Consider the following 20,095-nt stretch of genomic DNA (forward strand, 5'->3'; position numbering starts at 1 on the left):
TCCCCCACTCTGTCTTGTCCCAGCTGAGCAGTGGCCTCCTACGAAACTCGCTGCCTCAGTTTCCCCATCTGTGGGACGATGGAGGTGGTGGGGAGAGGGATGATTTGAGTAACCACAGAGAGAGGGAGCCAGGCCAGGCCCAGCCCCCTGGTTCCTAATTGGCAGGGAGCAGGGGAGCACCTCTGAATGAGGAAGGAGGTTGCTGCCTGTTGGGGGGGGGGTGCTGGGCTCCGGGGTGCACCGCCCTGCCCTCCCCGGCCTCCAGCCCTCAGCCACCAACCTGTCAGGTCGGGTCTGGGCAGGTTTGGAAGTGGGCGGGAGCCCTGAGCCTCCTCACCTCCAGCCTCCATCTCTCCCCACCCAGTTCCCAGCACGCCCGGGCCTCACACATGCCTGGCCTGCGCTCCCTCAAGACACAGAGAGATCGGGGTGTCTCTTCAGTGTGATCTCCAAGAACAAAGTAGGCAGAAGGGCTGGGGGGCCACCCTGGCCTCCGGGGGCCCCGGGGGCCATGCCTCCTAGAGCCCTGTGAGGCACTCACCATGGCGCGGGCGCTCAGCTCGCTCACCGGGTCCTGCTGCCCCTGCTGTCTCAGCGAAGAAGAGCGGACGGCGGCCAGGATCGACCAGGAGATCAACAAGATTCTCCTGGAGCAGAAGAGGCAGGATCGTGGGGAGCTGAAGCTCCTGCTTCTGGGTGAGTGTTGAGGGGACCAGGGTGTGTGTGTGTGTGTGTGTGTGTGTGTGTGTGTGTGTGTGTGTGTGTGTGTGTGTGTGTGTGTGTGTGTGTGTGTGTGTGTGTGTGTGCGCGCGCGCGCGCGCGCGCGCGCGCGCGCGCGCGCGCGCGCGCGTTTGGGGTTTGGGGGGCCCTGGCAGGCAGGGGATCCCAGTGAGGAGGACAGGACGAGATCAGAGCTCTCTGGCTCGGGAAAGCCAGACTGCCAACCCCAGGGGGTTGCACAGGCCAGGCCCAAAGCAGGCTGGGACAGGGGACAGGGGGTGGCCTGCTGAGGTCCTGGGCCGTCCAGCAGGCCCAACACGCCTGACCTGCCTGTGGCATGTGATGAATGAGAGAGCCTCAGCCCCACAGGGCTCAGCCAGCTGCCCCAGGGCTGGTGAAGGCTCCGTGTGGATAGACTACCTGATGCATTCATTCATTCACTGGTTCACTTATTCATCCATTTGAGTTGTACGGGCACACCGTGGGGAAAATATGCGCTCTTGCAGAGACTAAGCAAATAAAATCATCTTGGCAACACGAAGAGAAATGTGAGAGGGAGTGGGGGTGACCAGGCAGGGTCTGGAGTTGAAGCAGGGGAGGTTTGGGGTTTGTTTGGGGTGCCGGCCCTGGGGTTTGAATAGCACCACTTCCAGCTTTGTGTGCGTGTGCGTGTGTGTGTGTGTGTGTGTGTGCGTGTGTGTGTGTGTGTGTGTGTGTGTGCGTGTGTGTGTGTGTGTGTGTGTGTGTGGTTTGTTGGAGATAAGAGTCTTAAGAACTTTCCTGTCCTGTCTGGCCTTGAACTGCAATCCTCGGGTCTCAGCCTCCTGAGTAGCCACGATTACAGGTGTGAGCCACCACTTCAGGCTTAGGATTTTAAGCCTCAGTTTCCCCATCTGGTCTCTACATACTAAGTTTGGGAGATCTTACACCTTCATCCCCACCCCCAGGGGCTTCTGGGTTCCCTGAGTCCAGGAGGGGCTGGGAGCACGTCCTGGTAAGGGTCACCCCTAGAGGAAATGGAGAGGGAAGGGGGATCCACAAAAAAGACACTTCAACCAGGTCACTCCGGCTCTAGCCTTGATCCCTCTTGCTAAAGCAGACCAAAAAAAAAGTGTGTTTTGTTTTTGTCATTTTTTTTGCAACCCCCACTGCACTTCACCTGACCACAGCCTGTATGTTTTCTTGTCACCCCACTGACAAAAGGTCTTTGTTGCTTTTCTTTTGGTGGCACTGAGGTTTGAATTCTGTTCTTTTCACTCACTAGGCAGGTGCTCTTTCACTTGAGCCCCACTCCCAACCCCAAGTGTAGAAACTAAATAATAAAGAATTTTATTCAGTAGACAGCTAGCTGTAAGGGCCAGGAGCAGTGGCTCCTATAATCCCAGCTAGTCTGGAGGTAGAGATCAGGAGGATTGTGGTTTGAGGCTAGCCAGGGCAGAGCCAGTGCTTAGGCCCTGAGTTCAAGTCTCAGTATCAACGTACTCCCCCCACTATACAAATAACTAATTAGGTAGAAAAGGCCTTCAATCATCACCACACTGCTGTTTTCAGGATCTTTGTATTCTGATGTGTCCCCTTTGTCCTCACACTGGTCATTTGTGCCTTTGCCCCCTTTCCATTCAGGGAAAGGGTTGATCAGTTTGAACAATTTGGTCCCTTCCCTGCCACAGGGCCTTTGTACCTGCCCTGTCTGATCTGTCCACCTCTTCCTTCCAGCCATTGTATCACTGGCCCCTTTCACCCCATGGGTCTCTCAGCTCAAGGGCCACCTCTGGGGAGAGCAGTTGTTTGAGTCCTAACATTCTGCACCCAAGTCTGCCTCATGCCCTCTCTCCTCTGCTAGGAACTTATTTATTTTATTGCTTGTCCATCTTCTCCCCAAATGAATAGCAGACAGGGTTTGTATCACCCTCCCCCCCCTTCATTGTTTGTTCCTGTCCTGGGGCCTAAATTCAAGATCTGGATGCTCTCCGGAGCTTTTTGCACACACAGGACTGGCGCTCTTGAACCACAGCTCCACTTCCAGCTTTTTTTTTTTTTTTTTTTTTGGTGGTTCATTGGAGGTAAGATTCTCACAGACTTTCCTGCTGGAGCTGGCTCAGAACTGTGATCCTCAGATCTCTACCTCCAGCGTTGGGAGTAGTTCAGGTGCCAGGCTCATCTCTGTCTCTGTGTTCTGAGCAGCCCACTGTACAGGTACAGGCAAGTCTGGTATACAGCAGATGCTTCATAAATGCACATGGTGCAAGAAATGATAGACCTGCTCAGTGGATTGGGGAGTACAGAATGTCCCTGAACCACAGACATGTGCCCTGCTTAGCCAGCTCTAAATCAGGAAACCCCTTCTCTGCCTGGGCCGGAAGGAGCTGTCTGCTCCCCTGCGTCTGGGGGTACAGACCTGCCCTGCCCCTTCCTGCCGTGCCTCCCCCTCTTTGAAAACAGGAATTGAATCCAAAGATTTTGTTTATTTCTTTATTTTGGATTTCTTGGGGTGGGGGAGGGAGAAGATCTTTTGAGGCAGCTGTTGAGGGGACCTGGGGCTGGGGAGATTCGAGGGTCCTGGCATGGAGACATCATTTCCTAGGATGAGGGCTGGAGAAAGCCACAGATGCCCCACCCAACACAGGCAGGGAAACTGAGGCTCAGAGACAGGCTGGGATTATGCCAGGCAAAAGTTGACCTAGCCACCACCAGTGACACTCCTGAGGATCGTGTTGCTCCATTTCTGGGGCTCACGCTCCATCCTCGTGATTCGGGGTGGGGGGACCTGGCATGGCTCACCCGCACTTCTTGGTTCCTGGTTCTCCTACCAGAGGAAACAGCACTTCCCCCTCCTCCCAAGTGGGGAGAGTCCCCCCTTGTGCCTGGCCCCCCTCCCTCTGGTGGCTTCCCAAGACAGACCACGGTCCCCCCACTTCTGCCCGAGCAAGATCCCACAATGACGGGTCGCCTCTGTCTGTGCTCCGTTCATGACACATGGAGGCTGTGCTGTCAGGACAGGGAGAGCACCGTGAGTGTTTGTCTTTTTTTGTGTGCGTGCTAAACAGTTTTATTGAGATATAATTGGCATATTTTATGATCCACCCATGAAACCACACCCTTTGGTGTAACACTCCCACTGGGTGGTCTTGAGCCGTGTTTTGCTTCTCCACACACTGGACAGATGGATTGTCTATAAGGCAATGTGACCAATTACCTGTATCTGTGTGGATTGACTTGAACCTGCACAAACTGAGCTGAACGGAATCGTTGGTCGTGTGTGGCAATCCTCTGTTGAAAAGTGTAAGGAAGGCAGCCACTGGTGGCTCACACCTGCAATCCCAGCTGTCAGGAGGCTGGAACATGGGGATTGCGTTCAAAGCTAGCTGAAGCAGGAGAGTCTGTTAGGTTGTGTCTCCAATTCATTAACAAAGTGCCAATCTGGAAGCGCAGCTGAAGTGATAGAACAGCAGCCATGAGCCAGAGAGTCAAGTGACAATACAAAGTCCTGAGTTCAAGCCTGGGTAGAGGTTTTGTCTTTACTGAAAGAGAGGAGGAAGAGGAGGAAAGAAGTCAGACCAACTTCACAAGAAAAAGTCAGACGTTGCCGGGCACAGTGGTTCACGCCTGTCATCCTAGCTACTCAGGAGGCTGAGATCTGAGGATCGTGGTTAAAAGTCTGTGAGACTCTCACCACCAACTAATCACCACAAAACAGGAAGTGGTGCTGTGGCTCAGGGATAGGATGGTATCCTTGAGCTGAAGAGCTCAGGGACAACCAGAAAAAAAAAATGTCAGCTGTTTTCTGGGGAACACTTTGGGCTGCTCGCTGCCTTTTGGGGAGAGATGGAAGAATTTGTAGGCCAGGTGCCAGTGGCTCACGCCTGTAACCCTAGCTACTCAAGAGGCTGAGATCTGAGGATTGTGATTGGAAGCCAACCCAGGCAAGAAAGCCCATGAGTCTCTTATCTCCCATTGGTCAGCAAAAAAGCCAGAAGTGGAGCTGTGGTTCAACAGGTAGAGTGCCAGCCTTGAGAGAGAGAAAAAAAAAAGCTAAGGGCAGCACCCAGGCCCTGAGTTCAAGCCCCAGGACTCAAAATCCCTGGTGTGGGCTCTGGGCTCAGAACTGGTTTGAGTCCCAGTTCAAGGCAGTGTCTATATTGTCCCAGGACTCAGTTTCCCCATATCAAATGGCCACGAGCCCCTGCTCGTGAGGGTGGGGTGAGGTTCAGGCAGGAGTACTGAGCGTTTGTGGGCTCCGCGCTGACCGCAGTCCCCGGCTCTGCCTCTATGGCCTGCCCTGGCCATCAGGGGCCCAGTCCTGGGAACTGGCCTGTGCCCTCTGCAGGAGCCCCGGGAAATGACGTGGGAGGTGCTGATCTCCATCCCCAGCCCATGGTACAAGCAGTTCCTGAGAGACTCGAGTCTCATGGACTTCCCTGCCCCTGCCGGCTTAGAACCTCCATCCTCAGAGTTCGGGTGTGAGCCGCAGCTCTGCTCTCGCTGGGTAATTAGTGTTCACACCTAGTTGTGAAAAGTGTGGATCACAGCCTTGGTGCTAAGCACGCTGTCTGCACAGCCCTGTCCTTGCCTTGGTAGATGGAAATCACACGTCATGGGGTTTCTTTTCAGAGCCACCTTCAGACAAGAGAGAATTCTATTCCTTCCTTGACTTTGAGTTCCATTCAAGAGCTAGGACCACCTGGAGGCGTGGCTCTACCGGAGGGGCGTGGCCAAGGAGCTGGGGGCGTGGCCAACGCGGTGGGGCCCGGCTCTAGTTCGATAGCTAGTGCCAGGCACCGAGTTCCAAACCTAACACCACCAGAATCAAAAACAAGCACGGAAGAAATGCACCAACAGCCATCCGGGCAGGCCACCAGTCCACGTGGGAGGCCCATCCGCAGCTGACCTGCCCCCCGGTGCTCAGGGACTGACCCCATTTTCCCCCAAATGTCATTAGCTTGGAACTTGGAGTCCAGGAAACTCTGTGACAGGAAAACTGAGGCCCACCGAGTGCAGGTGGGATCTTGCCCATGTCCTCAGAGGTGTGGGGATCTACATGCGGGATGGGGATGATTTCCCAGACTCCCTCCCCTCCTCTCCCCTCCCCTCTCCTCTCCTCCTTCCCTCCCCTCCCCTCCTCTCCCTCCTCCACACCTGTTTCCTCTTTCTGGGACAACAGTCAATCCCTTCTCCTTTTTTTGCTGTGGACTCCCGTGCCTCCAGCAGTACACCTCCCGCCCCCCCCCCCCCCCCGCGAAGCAGGGAGCCCTGTCCCCCACTTCCTGTTCCCCTGTGACAGGGCCCCAGGACTCTGGACTTGGCTGGCACATTAGAGGCGAAGGTGGAGGTTCTCCAGCAGGGCCTGCCATCTCTCCTTGCTGGACTTTCCTCGAGCTTCACAGGACTTTGTCCCCCTTGTCCAGCCTCTAAGCATTCCCAGGAGGTTCTATCCCCAAATACCCCTTCCATATGCCCCTGCCCCCAGCTCCACTGGGCATCTGGGTGCCACCACTGCCCCCTGGGCCAGCACTGCTATCCCTGCCAGATCCCGTGCTCCTGCCTTTGCCCCATGGATGGTCTTCTCCGACAGCAGCCATTGAAAACCTGCCAGTCCATAGCCCTCCATGGTTCTCCCTCTTTCAGGGTCATGTCCCAAGTTCTTCCTGTCCCAGGGCTCTGCACAACCCTCTCCACCCCATTCCTGCATCCTCCTCCTCAACCTGCCCCTCACTCCCTCTGATCCAACAGCATGATGTGTCAGGCTCCTTCCCTCCTGCCCCAGGGCCTTTGCCTGTGCTATACCCTCCCCCTACCTGGAGTTCTATTCCTTCACATTCAGGCTTCACACCTGAATCCTGAAGTCCACCGCCACTGAGAGGCCTCCTCTGCCCACCCAGCTACTGGAGTCACTAAATGGCTGAGCCCTGTACTCTTAATTTATTCCCTCATGAAGGAATAAAACAATGAATGGAAATGTCCTTTACCCTTCCCCACTTCTTAGAACAATGGCAAGGAAATTTCTTTTGGGTTTTCATGCAGAACACGCTCTTGTTTTCCTTCCTGTCATTCTTTGATGATGGTGCTGAGGATTGAACCTAGAGCTTCTCACTTAGTGGGCAGGTGCTCTGCCTCTTGAGCCACATTCCAGCCTCTATTCTGGCTTGGTTATCTCTGAGGTAGAGTCTTGCTTTATGCCTAAGATGGCCTGAGCTGCGCATGTTTCCCTGTGTGACTAGTGATGACACGTGAGCTACTGCACCCAGATGTTTAGTTGAGATGGCATCTCTGAGTTTTCTTTTTTCTTTGGCCAGGGCTGGCATCAGAAAGCAATCTGATCTCAGACTCCTGCATCGCTAGGATACCTGGCTCCTTTCCTGTTGTTATTGTTTTGGTTTTGTGCCAGTCCTGGGCCTTGAACTCAGGGCCTGGGTGCTGTCCCTGAGCTTTTTCATTGAAGGCTAGTGCATTACCTCTTGAGCCACAGCTCCACTTTAGGCTTTGTGGTGGTTAACTGGAGGCAGGTACTTTTAGAGCTGGGCACGCCTGTAATCCCAGCTACTCACAAGGCTGAGATCTGAGGATTGCAGGGAAATCCGTGAGACACTTACCTCCAATCAACCACCAAAAAGCACTAGCCTGGAGTGTAAAAGCTCAGGGACAGTGCCCAGGCCCTGAGTTCAAGTCACAAGACAGGCACCAAAAAAAGCAATAAATGGTCATGGACTTTGCTTTCCCGGGCTAAACAACCATCTCAGATCTCAGCCTTCTGAGCAGCCAGGATTACAGGTGTTCGGCACAGCACCTGGCTTCTTTCACCAAGCCTCAGAACTCTTCCATTTGCACCAATGCAAACACCTTGCTGGCTGACTGAGGCCAGGGAAGAGGGGGGGAGGTGTCTTGTTTGTCACTGTCAGCTCAGGGGGCTCAGAGAGGCAAAGACCAAGTCTCGGAGCCTTGGGCACACACAGCTGCCAAGGGCATCTCAGCCCTCGTTGGCCAAGCAGGTGCCCAAGAGCCCTGCAGAGCTGAGCTGTGGATCCCCGGTTGTCGCTAGGGCCGGGCGAGAGCGGGAAGAGCACGTTCATCAAGCAGATGCGAATTATCCACGGGGCGGGCTACTCGGAGGACGACCGCAAGGCCTTCCGGGCACTCATCTACCAAAACATCTTCGCGTCCATGCAGGCCATGATTGAAGCCATGGACCGGCTGCAGATTGGCTTCAGCAAGCCAGAGAACAAGGTAAGCGCCCCCCCCCCAGCTGAGGGAGGGTGGGGTGGGGGCCTCCCTCAGGACCCCAGACCCTGGGATTGTCCTGTAATCTCTTTCAAGTCTGCTGATGTCTGAGACTCTGATGTTATCAGATAGGGGTCTGGCAGTGTCCCATCCTGTCTCCCCACTATCAGGACTTAAAAGAACCCAACCCCCCCTTCAGGCAACTCCTGGAGGGTTGGGAGGGTCAAGGATGAGACTTGAGACCAGCTCAGGCAAGAAAAATATGTAAGACCTTCTCTTAACCCCTAGCTGGGTATGGTAGTACATGCCTGTCATTCCAGCTATGCAGGAAGAGTAAACAGGGGATCACAGTCCAGGCCACTGCAGGAAAAACAACACAAAACAAGACCCTATCTCAGAAATGAACCGGGACCAGTCAGGTGCCGATAGCACTCACACGTATGTAATCCTAGCTGTTCAGGAGGCTGAGCTCTGAGGATGGGGGTTCGGAGCCAACCATGGCAGACACATCTGAGCAACTCTTATCTCCAGTGAACCAACAAAAAGCCAGAAAGTAGAGGTGTGGCTTGAGTGGTAGAGTGCCAGTCTTGAGAGAGCAAGGGTGTGAGACCAAGTACCCATACATTTAAAAAAAAAAAAAAAAAGCAGTTTCTGAAACAAGGAAAGGATGATCACGTGATTTGAATCTCATTGTCACCTTCAAATGAGAGGAAAAGAGGCTCAGACAGACAAGTGAACTGTTTCCCTGAGGGCATACGAGCCCCAAGGAAAGAGCAAAAGTCAACACTCACTCTCCAAACCACCACCCTATACCAACTTTAGAAAGAGTTAACTTTTGGACTGGGAGTTTGGCCTAGTGGTAGAGTGCTTGCCTAGCATGCACGAAGACCCAGGCTCAATCCCTCAGAACTTCATACATAGGAAAAAAGCCAGAAGTGGTAGCCTTGAGAAAACCCTAGGACAGTGCTCAGGATCTGAGCCCAAGCCCAGGTGTGGGGGAGGGGGGAAGAGTAATTTCCTTCATTGTTTTTTTTTGTTGTTGTTCGGTCCCTGGACTGGACCAAGAGGAACTTTGCTATTGCGGTGTTGAAGGATGAATAGGAGTTACTTAGTTCCAGGTGTCAAGTCACGGCCTTTCCCTCTGTGTACCAGTGATTGTACTGATATTGGACCAATTAGAGATGGGCGGGTGACCAAAGCGCCCCACGAGAGAAAGCCAGGCAGAGGGAGAGTGTTTTGTGGACAGGCACAGGCAGGGGTGGGGGACTTGCAGCTCCCTCAGGCTGGCTAACCCTCATCCTGTCCCCTCTCCCCCGCAGCACCACGCCAGCCTGGTCATGAGCCAGGACCCTTACAAGGTGACCACGTTCGAGAAGAGCTTCGTCCTGGCGATGCAGAGCCTGTGGAGGGACGTGGGCATCCGGGCCTGCTATGAGCGCAGGCGAGAATACCACCTGCTGGACTCTGCCGTGTAGTGAGTCTCTGCACTGAGGGTCTGGGTGTGGGCGTGGCCACGAGGGTGGGTGGAGCCATGACGTCAGATCGCTGTGTGGGCAGGGCCAATAGAAGCAGACTACAACTATGAAGGGTACGTGGATGGGGCTGTAGTGGGGCTAGGCCGGTGTGGGCGTGGCCAGCGGTGCGTGGGCGTGGCTTCTGTCTGGGGCGGGGCCAATGTCGGGAGGGCGTGTTGTGAGAGCCGACTCCACCGACAGACCGCAGGAGAATATGGATGGGCCATGGCTCCCTAGGCTGTAATGTGGGGCGTGGCCAGGGCTGATGGGCGTGTCCACCGGCTAGGGGCGGGTCCATGGCCAGGTCAGACTGCTGTGGGGCGTGGCCATGCCAGGCTGGGACTAGCTCTGGGGGTGGGGCCACACTGTGTGGGTGGGGCTACGGTGTGGTTGGGGGCCAGGTTGGTCCTCCACTTGGGGTGCCCTGTCAAGGTGGGCGTGGCCAGGGTACAGGGAGAGGTTGAGTAGGACAGGAGCAGCGTGGTCAGAGGGGCGTGGCCTGTGAGGCGCCCCTGCCCGTGTGGCTCCGCACTTCTGCCCGGGCTTCTGTGGGTGGTCACCGGCTCTGCTCCGGGGCAGTGTCCTCCGGTCCTGAGCCTGGCCCGCGGTGACCCTGTGCCTGCATGGTGTGTGTGTGTGATGGTGAGGGTGGGGAAGGGGAGGGCCGTGTGCAGGCTGTGGTCGTGCACCCGACCCTCAGGGTGCTGTGGAGCCACACTGGCAAGCCCCAGAGACCGCCCCCCCATCCTCGCTGGCCTTTCCTTTTTTGGGGGTGCTGGGTATCCGCGGGGGGCTGGCTGGCTGCCAGGCCAGGCCTCAGGGCTGCTTCCTCCGCAGTTACCTGTCGCACCTGGAGCGGATCACAGAGGACGACTATGTGCCCACTGCGCAGGACGTGCTGAGGAGCCGCATGCCCACCACCGGCATCAACGAGTACTGCTTCTCCGTGCAGAAAACCAACCTGCGGTGAGTACCCGACTGGGCCTGGCCTGGGGCAGACTGAGGTCAGAGGGGCAAGGGAGCTGGGGCTATAAGGGATGGGCCACGCAGAGTGGCATCATCTGAGTCGGTCTGGAGTGAGGGTGAAACTTCAGAACATTCTAGAAGGGGCAGAAAGGGCTGGTACCAAAAAGGGATTCGAGTCTGTGGAATGGCATTTGAGGGAATGATGCGAAGATTCTGACACACAGACCACAAGGTGAGCTAAGTGTGCAAATTAGTGCATAGCTGGAAACAGAGTTGTGGCTCAAGTGGTAGAGTACTAGCCTTGAGTAAAAACAGCTCCGGGACAGCACCTAGGCACTGAGTTCAAACCCCAGGACCCAGTCTAAATAAAATAAATAAATAAAATCGCATCGCTGAGCATGGCGGCTCATGCCTGTAATGCCAGTTATGAGGAAGCTGAAGTTGAGACCAAAGTGACCAGTTTAGGGGAAAAGCTCAAGAGATTGCCATCTCTTGGGAAGAATGACACACTCCCGTAGCCCATCCGTGTGGGAAGTGTTTTAAATCAGGGGGTTAAGGTCCCTGTCAACAGAGACAAAAAGGAAGATTCTTCTTTCTTTCTTTTTGTCGGTTGTACGGCTTGAACTCTGGGCCTGGGTGCTGCCCCTGAGTTCTTCAGCTCAAGGCTAGCGCTCTAACACTTGAGCCACCGCACCACTTCCAGTTTCCTGGTGGTTCATTGGTGATGAGTCTTACAGATTTTAGTGCCCGGGCAGGCTTTGAACTAAGACCCTTAGATCTCAGCAGCCTGAGTAGCCGAGTAGGCCTGAGATGCCTCCACCGCTGCTGGACCTGGTGATTTTTTCTTTTTGAAAAGGATTAAAGCCAACCCCTGGGGGCTCACACCTGTAATCCTAGCTTCTTAGGAAGATGAGAGCTGACGGTCGAAATTCAAAGCCAACCTAGGCAAGAAAGATCAGTCTTTTTTTTTTTTTTTCAAGTCCTGGGCTTGAACTCAGGGCCTGAGCATTGTCCTTGGACTTTCTCAAGGCTAGAGCTCTACCACTTGAGCCTTAGCACCACTTCTGGCTTTTTTCTATGTATGTGGTACCGAGGAATCGAACCTGGGTCCTCGTGCATGCTAGGCAAGCACTTTAACCACTAGGCCAAACTCCCGGCCCCAAGAAAGATCAGTCTTAATCTCCAGTTAACCACCAAAGGAGGGGAAACGTTGGAAGTGGAGCTTTGCTCAAGTGGTAGAGCACCATCCTTGAGCACAAAAGCTCAGAGACATGGCACTAGTATAAGGCACCTTTGTAGTAAGTGTGGGGCCTTGAGTTCAAACCCAGTATTGCCAAAGAAGAAGGAAAGGGGGAGGATTAAGAGAGGATTCCGAGACGGGCAGTGCAGAGTGACCAGAAACCTGAGGGAGGTGGCCAGAATTCAAGGAGGGTACAGGAGACTGGGGATGGGGGGACAATGGCACTCAGCCACCCCTGGACCCCTCAGATCAGTCGTCGCGGTCTCAGCCATACCCAGACCAGGAGAGTCAGCCATGTATTTCCTGGGCACTTCACTGTCCTCTCCAGCTCCAGGGCCTGAGGCGATGCTTTATCTTTTTGCTTGGAAGGGTGGGAGAGGATGGAGGGGTGGGTTGATGAGTGGGTGGGTGGATGAGGGACGGGTGGTCTGGAGCTTGGATGGTGGAAGGAGACCTGAGCAGTTTTTCTCGGGGAGACTTAGTGTTCTTTCAGAGAGAAGACAACTCACAAGCTGAGGCTTGTGGGCCATGGTGGCTTCCTGAGCTCTTCCTTCCTGGGGTCTGTCTGTCTGTCTGGGAGCTCCCCGCGGCCCGCTGCCGTGGACTCCGGGCCTGCGGGGTGCGCGGAGTGGGAGGCGAGCACAGGCTTCCATCCATCCGGATCTGGGGCATCCATTCCCCCCCCTCCGCCCCCTGCCCCCCTCCGCACCGCAGGGCAAGTCCCCGGGCACAGGTGGCCGCACCCTGCCAGGTCCTGAGAGGCCGGGTGCCCGGGAAAGGCTGAGATCTCTATCAGTGACCCACTTTCTGAGAACCGCACAGGAAGGGGCCCGGCCCAGGCTTCTGACGTGGGGGGGAGGCTGGGCCGGGGTCCCCTCTGCGTGGACACTGGACATTCCCACCGCAGGCCCATGGACCCCATTTTAATGAACTGGGGCGGGGAGGGGGGGACACCTCACCAGGGGTCTTCTGGGTTTCTCTGTGAGAAGCAAGATGGACCCCAGATCTGGGGACCAGTGGGGCAGAAGGCGGCTGGCAGGCCAGGATAACTGGGGAGAACTTTCTCCTCCTTCGGTGAGGTGTGTGTGTGTGTGGGTGAGGTGTGTGTGTGTGTGGGTGAGGTGTGTGTGTGTGTGGGTGAGGTGTGTGTGTGGGTGGGTGAGGTGTGTGTGTGTGGGGGTGAGGTGTGTGTGTGGGTGAGGTGTGTGTGTGGGTGAGGTGTGTGTGTGTGGGTGAGGTGTGTGTGTGTGTGGGTGAGGTGTGTGTGTGTGTGGGTGAGGTGTGTGTGTGTGAGTGTGTGTATGTGTGTGTGTTCCCCGATCGTGGGTGCTGTCCCTCAGCCTTTTTTTTTTTTGCCCCCTCAAGGTTATACACTCTACTACTTGAGCTGCAGCTCCACTTTACATTTTTGGTGGTTCACTGGAGATAAAGAGTGTCATGGAGGGACCGGAGTTTGGCCTAGTGGTTAAAGTGCTTGCCTAGCATGCACGAAGACCCGGGTTCGATTCCTCGGTACCACATACATAGAAAAAAGCTGAAAGTGGTGCTGAGGCTCTAGTGGTAGAGCTCTAGCCTTGAGAAAGTCCAAGGACAGTGCTCAGGCCCTGAGCTCAAGCCTAGGACTGGCAAAAAAAAAAAAAAAAGAGTGTCATGGATTTTCCTACTTGTCTGTGCTGGCCTCAAACCCTGAAGGTAGCTAGGATGGATGACAGACAGAGCCAGCTCTAGCGGCACTTTCCTAATCTGTAAAAGCCACTTGAAGGACTAAGTTGCCCCATCACTGGGGAGACACAGGCCCTGTGGGCTGCCCAGATTTTTTTTTTTTTTGCCAGTTCTGGGGCTTGAACTCAGGGCCTGGGCACTGTCCCTGAGCTTATTTAGCTCAAGGCTAGGACTCTACCACTTGAGCCACAGCACCTCTTCTGGCTTTTTCTGTGTATGTGGTACTGAGGAATCAAATCCAGGGTTTCCTGTGTGCTAGACGAGCACTCTACCACTGAGCCACACTCCCCACCCCTAGGCCAGATTCTTACAGTGCCTCTGTCTGACGTCGCTGCCTCTTGGTGCCTGCCCCGATTTTCTTATAGGATCGTGGATGTCGGGGGCCAGAAATCGGAACGCAAAAAGTGGATCCACTGCTTTGAGAACGTGATTGCGCTCATCTACCTGGCCTCGCTCAGTGAATACGACCAGAGCTTGGAGGAGAACAGCCAGGAGGTGAATGGCACCTCCCTGCCCTTCATAGCGGAGAAGGCGGCCTGGGAACCCTCATTCCATCAGAGAAGGGGGGCCAGAGAACCCTCATTCCATCAGAAAGCCTCTCTGTTTCTGTCTCTCTCCCTCTCTCCTCCCTTTCTCTCTCCCTCTCTCCCTGCCCTTCCCCTTTTAATTGCCAGGCACCCGTGGCTCACATCTGTCATCCTGGTTACTCAGGAGGCTGAGATCTGAGGATCACGGTTTGAAGCCAGCTGGGGTAGAAAGGTCTGGGAGACTCTTACCTCCAATAAACTACTCAGAAAAAGCAGGAAGTGGTGCTGTGGCTCAAGAGGAGCCACTCTAGCCTTGAGTAAAAGAGCTCAGGATAGGGCCAGGAGTGTGGCCTAGTGGTAGAGTGTTTGCCTAGCATGCCTGAAGCCCTGGGTACCACATACATAGAAAAAAACCTGGAAGTGGTGCTGTGGCTCAAGTGGTAGAGCTCTAGCCTTGAGAAAGCCCAAGGACAGGGGCTGGGAGTGTGGCCTAGTGGTAGAGTGCTTGCCTAGTATGCATGAAGACCCAGGTTTGATTCCTCAGTACCATATACATAGAAAAAAGTGGTGCTGAGGCTTAAGTGGTAGAGCTCTAGCCTTGAGAAAGCCCAAGGACAGTGCTCAGACCTTCAAGCCCTAAGACTGGAGCTCAGGACAGCGTCCAGGCCCTGAGTTCAAAACCCAAGACACACACACGCACACACACACAGAGTTTCTGACTTAGGTCACACCCTAAAATCCCAAATGGACATAGGCTTTGGGGAATACCCAGAAGCATGTTGGGCACATAAAAGCCCTACCCAACCAGGCAAGAGAGGGGCACCCCAGGAGTTAGTCTGGGTCACATAACCCTGTCTCTGTGTGGGCAAGGTGGCCTGCCACGCAGGGCCAAGCCAGGAAGCCATGACCACATCTTCTGCCCCCACAGAACCGCATGAAAGAGAGCCTGGCACTGTTCCGCACCATCCTTGAGCTGCCCTGGTTCCAAAGCACCTCCGTCATCCTCTTCCTCAACAAGACTGACATCCTGGAGGAGAAAATCCCCACCTCCCACCTGGCCACCTACTTCCCCAGCTTCCAGGGTGAGTGATTGTGGAATATTCTAGAACTTTCTCCCCCCACCCCCCCCAAAAAAAGTGGCTCCCAAGAGAGTGGCTTAACTAGGCTTTGACTCAATGTCACTAGAAATCTCACCTGGAATGAGTCTGAAAGTTCCATGTTCGCCTACTCCTGCTGCCCTATCTCAATGAATCTCAGTTTCCCCACCGGTATCAGGGGCTCATGCCTGTCATCCTAGCTACTCAAGAGGTTGTGAGATGAGGGGGATGGTCTGAATCCAGCCAGGCAGCAAAGTCTGTGAGACTCTCAGCTCTAAGAAACTACTCAGAAAAGACTGGGAGTAATGCTGTGCCTGATGTGGTAGAGTGCTAGCTTAGAGCACAAAGAAGCTCAAAGACAGCGCTCAAGCCCTGAATTCTAAGCCCTAGGACTGCATGCACCCACCCACACACACACACACACACACACACACACACACACACACACAAATCAAGAGCTGTACCCCTGGCACAAGTGGGCCCATTGCCCACATCATCAAATGGTCAGCAGGGCCAGGGCCCACTAAGGAAAGACACAGGTCAGTGTTGGGCAGCTTTTGGGTTATTTTACACAAGGGAGGTAGAGTCTGGTTTCATCCAGGGAGTTCAGTACAGAAAGTACACATTTCAGGCCAGGAGTTTGGCCTAGTGATAGAGTGTTTGCCTAGCATGCGTGAAGTCCAGGTTTGATTCCTCCATACCACATACATAGAAAAAGCCGGAAGTGGTGCTGTGGCTCAAGTGGTAGAGCTCTAGCCTTGAGAAAGCCCAACGACAGTGCTCAGACCCTGAGTTTAAGGTTCAAGGTTGGGGACTGGCAAAAAAAAAAAAGAGAGAATAAAATAGAAAGTGCACATTTCTAGCACTTTCTGCAGTTCCCCATTCCTCAGGATAAAACGAGATGCTGTGTCCTGCTTGCCTTATTGCTAAGGAACAAATTAAATTCAAGACCCACACATTTAATGGCTTAAGACCAGCCATATTTTGTTTTGGTCCATGAGTTTGTGCGCCAGGAATCTGGGAAGTCTAAGCTGAGTAAATTTGTCTCGGACCCATCTGGCATTAGTTGGGGTGGTTGGGACTGGAGAAGAACTTTCCAAGATGGTTCACAGAACTAGTTCACGCTCTCCTCTGAAATCCTCATGTGCCTTGGGCTTTCTCACAATATGGCTGACCCTGAGAAAGAGGCTGCGTAGCAAGACATTGCCAGTTGGTTGTCCCTTCCATTCCATTCTATTGGCCCAACAAGTTGCTGAAGCCCACTGTCAAGAGAAAATCCCTGTCTCCTTTGGGTCGTTGTTAGTTCTGGAGCTTGAACTCAGAGCCTGGGCGCTGTCTGTCCCGGAGCTCTTTCGCTCAAGACTGCTGTCTAACACTGTGAGCCACAGCACCACATTGCCTTTCTGGTGATTCATTGGAGATTAGAGTCTCACAAACTTTCCTGCTTCAGCTGGCTTCGAACCACGATTTTCAGCTCTCAGCCTTCTGAGTAGCTAGGAAGACAGGTGTGAATCACTGGTGCCCAGCTTCACCGACTCTCAAGGAAGGAATAGAATCAGTGTACGAGGAAGAAGGAAGCGAGGGTAGCCATCTTGGAGACAAATTCTCTTCTCAGAGCAGACTGGGCTATGGAGGACTTAAAGATAACAAAAATGGATTCCCTATAGTTCAGAAGATCTGAGATTTGAAATCAAGGTGTTGGCTGGGTCATTTTCTCTTGGGAGCTCTGAGAGACAAGACACTCTGTGTTTTTAGAACAATTGTGATGGTGGCTACGAGCCCTTTGTATTCCTTGGCTTGTAGACATGTTCCATCCTGCCCATTGTCGCTGGGATGACAAATGGAGACTATCCTGCCCAGCTTCTTTGGTTGAGATGGGGTGTCTCAAACTCTCTTGCCTGAGCTGGACTGAAACAGCATTTCTTTACCTTTCCTGGTAGCTAGGATTACAGGCATGAGCCACAGGCACTTGCTTGTGTCCTCTTGTCTTGTATGGATACTAGTTTTTCGACTTATGGTCCCCACTAAGCCAGTGTGATTCATTTTAATTCACCCAACTACAGCTGTAAATGTCCTACTCTCAAATGAACGCAGAGTTTGAGGTTCTCAGGGGGATTGAGATTTTAGAGGAATTTTTGTTTGTTTTTTATTTTTGTTAGTCATGGGGTTTGCACACAGGGCAGGGGCGTTGTCTTTGAGTTCCTTGCTCAAGGCTAGCACTCTACTACTTTGAGCCCTAGCACCACTTCCAGTTTCCTTTTGGTTCATTGGAGATAAGTCTTATGGACCTTTACTGCTCAGGCTGGCTTTGAACTGTGATCCTCACATCTCAGCCTCCAGATTAGCTAAGATTACAGGCATGAACCACAGGATCCTGGCTAGGAATTTTTATGTTTAAGCCCAGGCACAGACAAACACAGTAAGTGAAAGCCAGGTCCTCATGTCTCATGCTTGTAAGCTTAGTTACTCCGAAGGCTGAAACCTGAGGATCAACTAGCCCAGGAAGATAAATCAACCCAAAGTCAGAAATGGGGCTCAAATGATACAGTGCTAGCCATGGGTAAAAATATTGAGCAAAAGCTAAAAGTTCTGAGTTAAAGCTCCAATACTGGAAAAAAACAAAATGAAATTAAAAAAAAAAATTCCCCTAGATGGGGCCTAAAGCCAAGTTTGTCACTTGGTCAAAGGTCAGTCAACCTGAGCTTTACTAAAGCCTGCCGGATCTGACCCCTAGGTCAAAAGCTTTGAGAGTCATCTCCAACGGTGTGCACAAGACAGAGAAATGGGAAGACAGGGGTCCATTTGTTCTTGACCTGGGTGTGGTCTGGACCCTCTCAACAAGGGAGAGCCACAGGAATCAGACTCTGGCTTAGAGAATTCTGAAAGAGGAAAGCGGACAGCTCTGAACTTTCCCCAGCCTCCATGATGGATCTGGTTTCTTGGGCGGGCAGTCTCACTTGAGGCAGTCTGGGGGCTCCCTACTCCTCCCCCCAACCCCAGTCTCCTCATTTTCACCGTCTTAGGTCGTCACCCTCTTCAGCTTTAGGATCCCAGCCTCAGTGCTCACGAGTAGGCCTTGCTTTCAGGAGGTCCAGGCCAAAGCACCAGGGCTCGGTCTCATTGGTCCATCTTCGGGTCACAGACAGAGGGAAGCCACGCCCTCGCGCCCCCCCATTGGCTGCACACGAGTCAGGTGACCAGCTATGACCGCCAGGGCGGTGCCAGCCCTCAGCAAAGAGGGTGGAGCAGGTCCTTCCTGCCCAGTTGATAGGGAAGAGCCCCCGCGGGTGCCAAGGATGAGGTCCTGATCCCCAGCGCCCCCTCTGCCCCCCACGCAGGCCCCAAGCAGGACGCGGAGGCGGCCAAGAGGTTCATCCTGGACCAGTACACGCGGATGTACACGGGCTGCGCCGACAGCCCCCAGGGCGGCAGGAAGGGGTCGCGCGCCCGGCGCCTCTTCAGCCACTACACCTGCGCCACGGACACGCAGAACATCCGCAAGGTGTTCAAGGACGTGCGGGACTCGGTGCTGGCCCGCTACCTGGACGAGATCAACCTGTTGTGAGCCGTCCGAGCACCGCGTGGGTCTCCCCGGAGCCCCGCCCCCGGCGACGTCACCAGGGAGGCCGTCCCGGCGACTGCGGTGACGTCACCCGGGACGCTTCCGGCGCGCGGGCTCTGGCGCCCCCTGGTGGACAGTGTCAGAACTGCTGCGGGAAGGGGGTTTCTTGCTCCCTGGAATCCCCGGCTGGGCAAGATGCTGGCCCGCCCGCGCCAGCCTCGAGGCCCTCCGCCTCCTGCCCTGGCTTGCAGAGGAAGGGAGACTGAGGCACCCGGACTGGGATCAAGGCACACCATACCCCACCCACCTTCTGTATTTATTCCCTCCCTTCTGCAGGACCCTCGTTGGGGTGCGCATTAAATTAGACCACAGTCTGGAAGGGGAGTGAGTTCTCGGGGGTGTCTCGCCACGAGCCTCGGTTCCTCATCCCTACCTCCTCATTCTTTCCTTAGGGGCAGAGTGGTGGGAAGGTGGCGCTATAGAAAGCGGAGAAAAAAAGTTCTACTTGTTGCCAAGGGCCGTGGCTCACGGCTGTCATCCTAGCTACTCAGGAGGCTGAGATCTGAGGATCGAAGCCAGCCTGGGCACAAAAGGACCTGAGACTCTTATCTCCACTTAACCTCTAGAAAACGGGAAGTGGGGCTTGGCTCAAGGGTATGTTGTTTTGGGGGTGATGTGTGTTGGAGTTGTTTTCTGGAGCCAAAGGCCTGCTAAGCACATGACCCACCCCACTGAGCTATACCCCAGAACTTTTCCTTTCCTACAAACTACTCACACTGAACGCAGGTTCCATCCAGTCTAGTGATCCGTCAAAATGTGATTCCAGGGCTGGGAATGTGGCCTAGTGGTAGAGTGCTTGCCTTGAGCACATAGAGGCTCAGGAACAGAGCCCAAGCCCTGAGTTCAAGCCCCAAGATGGACCAAAAGAAAGAAAAAAATACAAACTTTGTTTTTAAATGTGGTCATTCTGATGGATATCAGGATCAAGTCTTCAGTGGGTCCTTTGGCAGCCAGGTTTCAATTCATGCTTGGCACTTTGTAGAAAATCTTATCCAGGTCCTGAAATCAATATGGCTAAGGAAATAGGTCGTCTTCACCATTTCTTGGTGGTACTGGGGTTTGAACTCAGGATGTATCAGATGTGTGGTGGACTACCGTTCAAGCCACCCCCCCTCACCTGACCCATACCCCTAGGACATGAACTCCCAGGGCTTAGGCACTGTCTCTGAGCTTTTTTGCTCAAGGCTGGTCCTTCACCACATAAGCCACAGCTCTGCGTCTGGCCTTTTGGGGGTTAATTGGAAATAGGAGTTTCGGGTACTTTCCTGCCTGGGCTGGCTTTGAACCATGATCCTCATATCTCAGCCTCCTGAGTAGGGGGAGATGGCAGGCGTGAGCCACCAGTAACTGGCAGCCATGTGCCTTCTTTTTTTTTGCCAGTCCTGGGGACTGAACTCAGGACCTAAGCAGTCCTTGGGCATTCTTAAGGCTAGAGCTCTACCGCTTGAGCCACAGCACCACTTCTGGCTTTT

The 20,095-nt window shown here is 54.1% G+C and overlaps 1 protein-coding gene across 1 annotated transcript; it reads left to right on the forward strand.

Annotated features, from left to right (window-relative positions):
* Positions 1-203: 203 nt before the first annotated feature.
* Gna15 (G protein subunit alpha 15) lies at positions 204-19,121 on the forward strand. Its single transcript, XM_090329326.1, has 7 exons — positions 204-696; positions 7,757-7,941; positions 9,255-9,409; positions 10,287-10,415; positions 13,743-13,872; positions 14,833-14,986; positions 18,340-19,121. The coding sequence occupies exons 1-7, from the start codon at positions 543-545 to the stop codon at positions 18,564-18,566; spliced, it is 1,134 nt and encodes a 377-aa protein (XP_090185452.1). The 5' UTR covers positions 204-542; the 3' UTR covers positions 18,567-19,121.
* Positions 19,122-20,095: the final 974 nt, after the last annotated feature.

Source organism: Megascapheus bottae, chromosome 1, assembly GCF_031878675.1.
Source record: "Megascapheus bottae isolate mThoBot1 chromosome 1, mThoBot2.hap1, whole genome shotgun sequence".
NCBI classification, from domain to species: domain Eukaryota; kingdom Metazoa; phylum Chordata; class Mammalia; order Rodentia; family Geomyidae; genus Megascapheus; species Megascapheus bottae.

Bases quoted from the DNA above. Each gene is read 5' to 3' on its own strand.
- Gna15 (XM_090329326.1), top strand. From the start codon at position 543: ATGGCGCGGGCGCTCAGCTCGCTCACCGGGTCCTGCTGCCCCTGCTGT. The intron at 13,873-14,832 runs GTGAATGGCACC...CTGCCCCCACAG, and splicing joins TGGAGGAGAACAGCCAGGAG to AACCGCATGAAAGAGAGCCT. The intron at 14,987-18,339 runs GTGAGTGATTGT...CCCCCCACGCAG, and splicing joins CTACTTCCCCAGCTTCCAGG to GCCCCAAGCAGGACGCGGAG.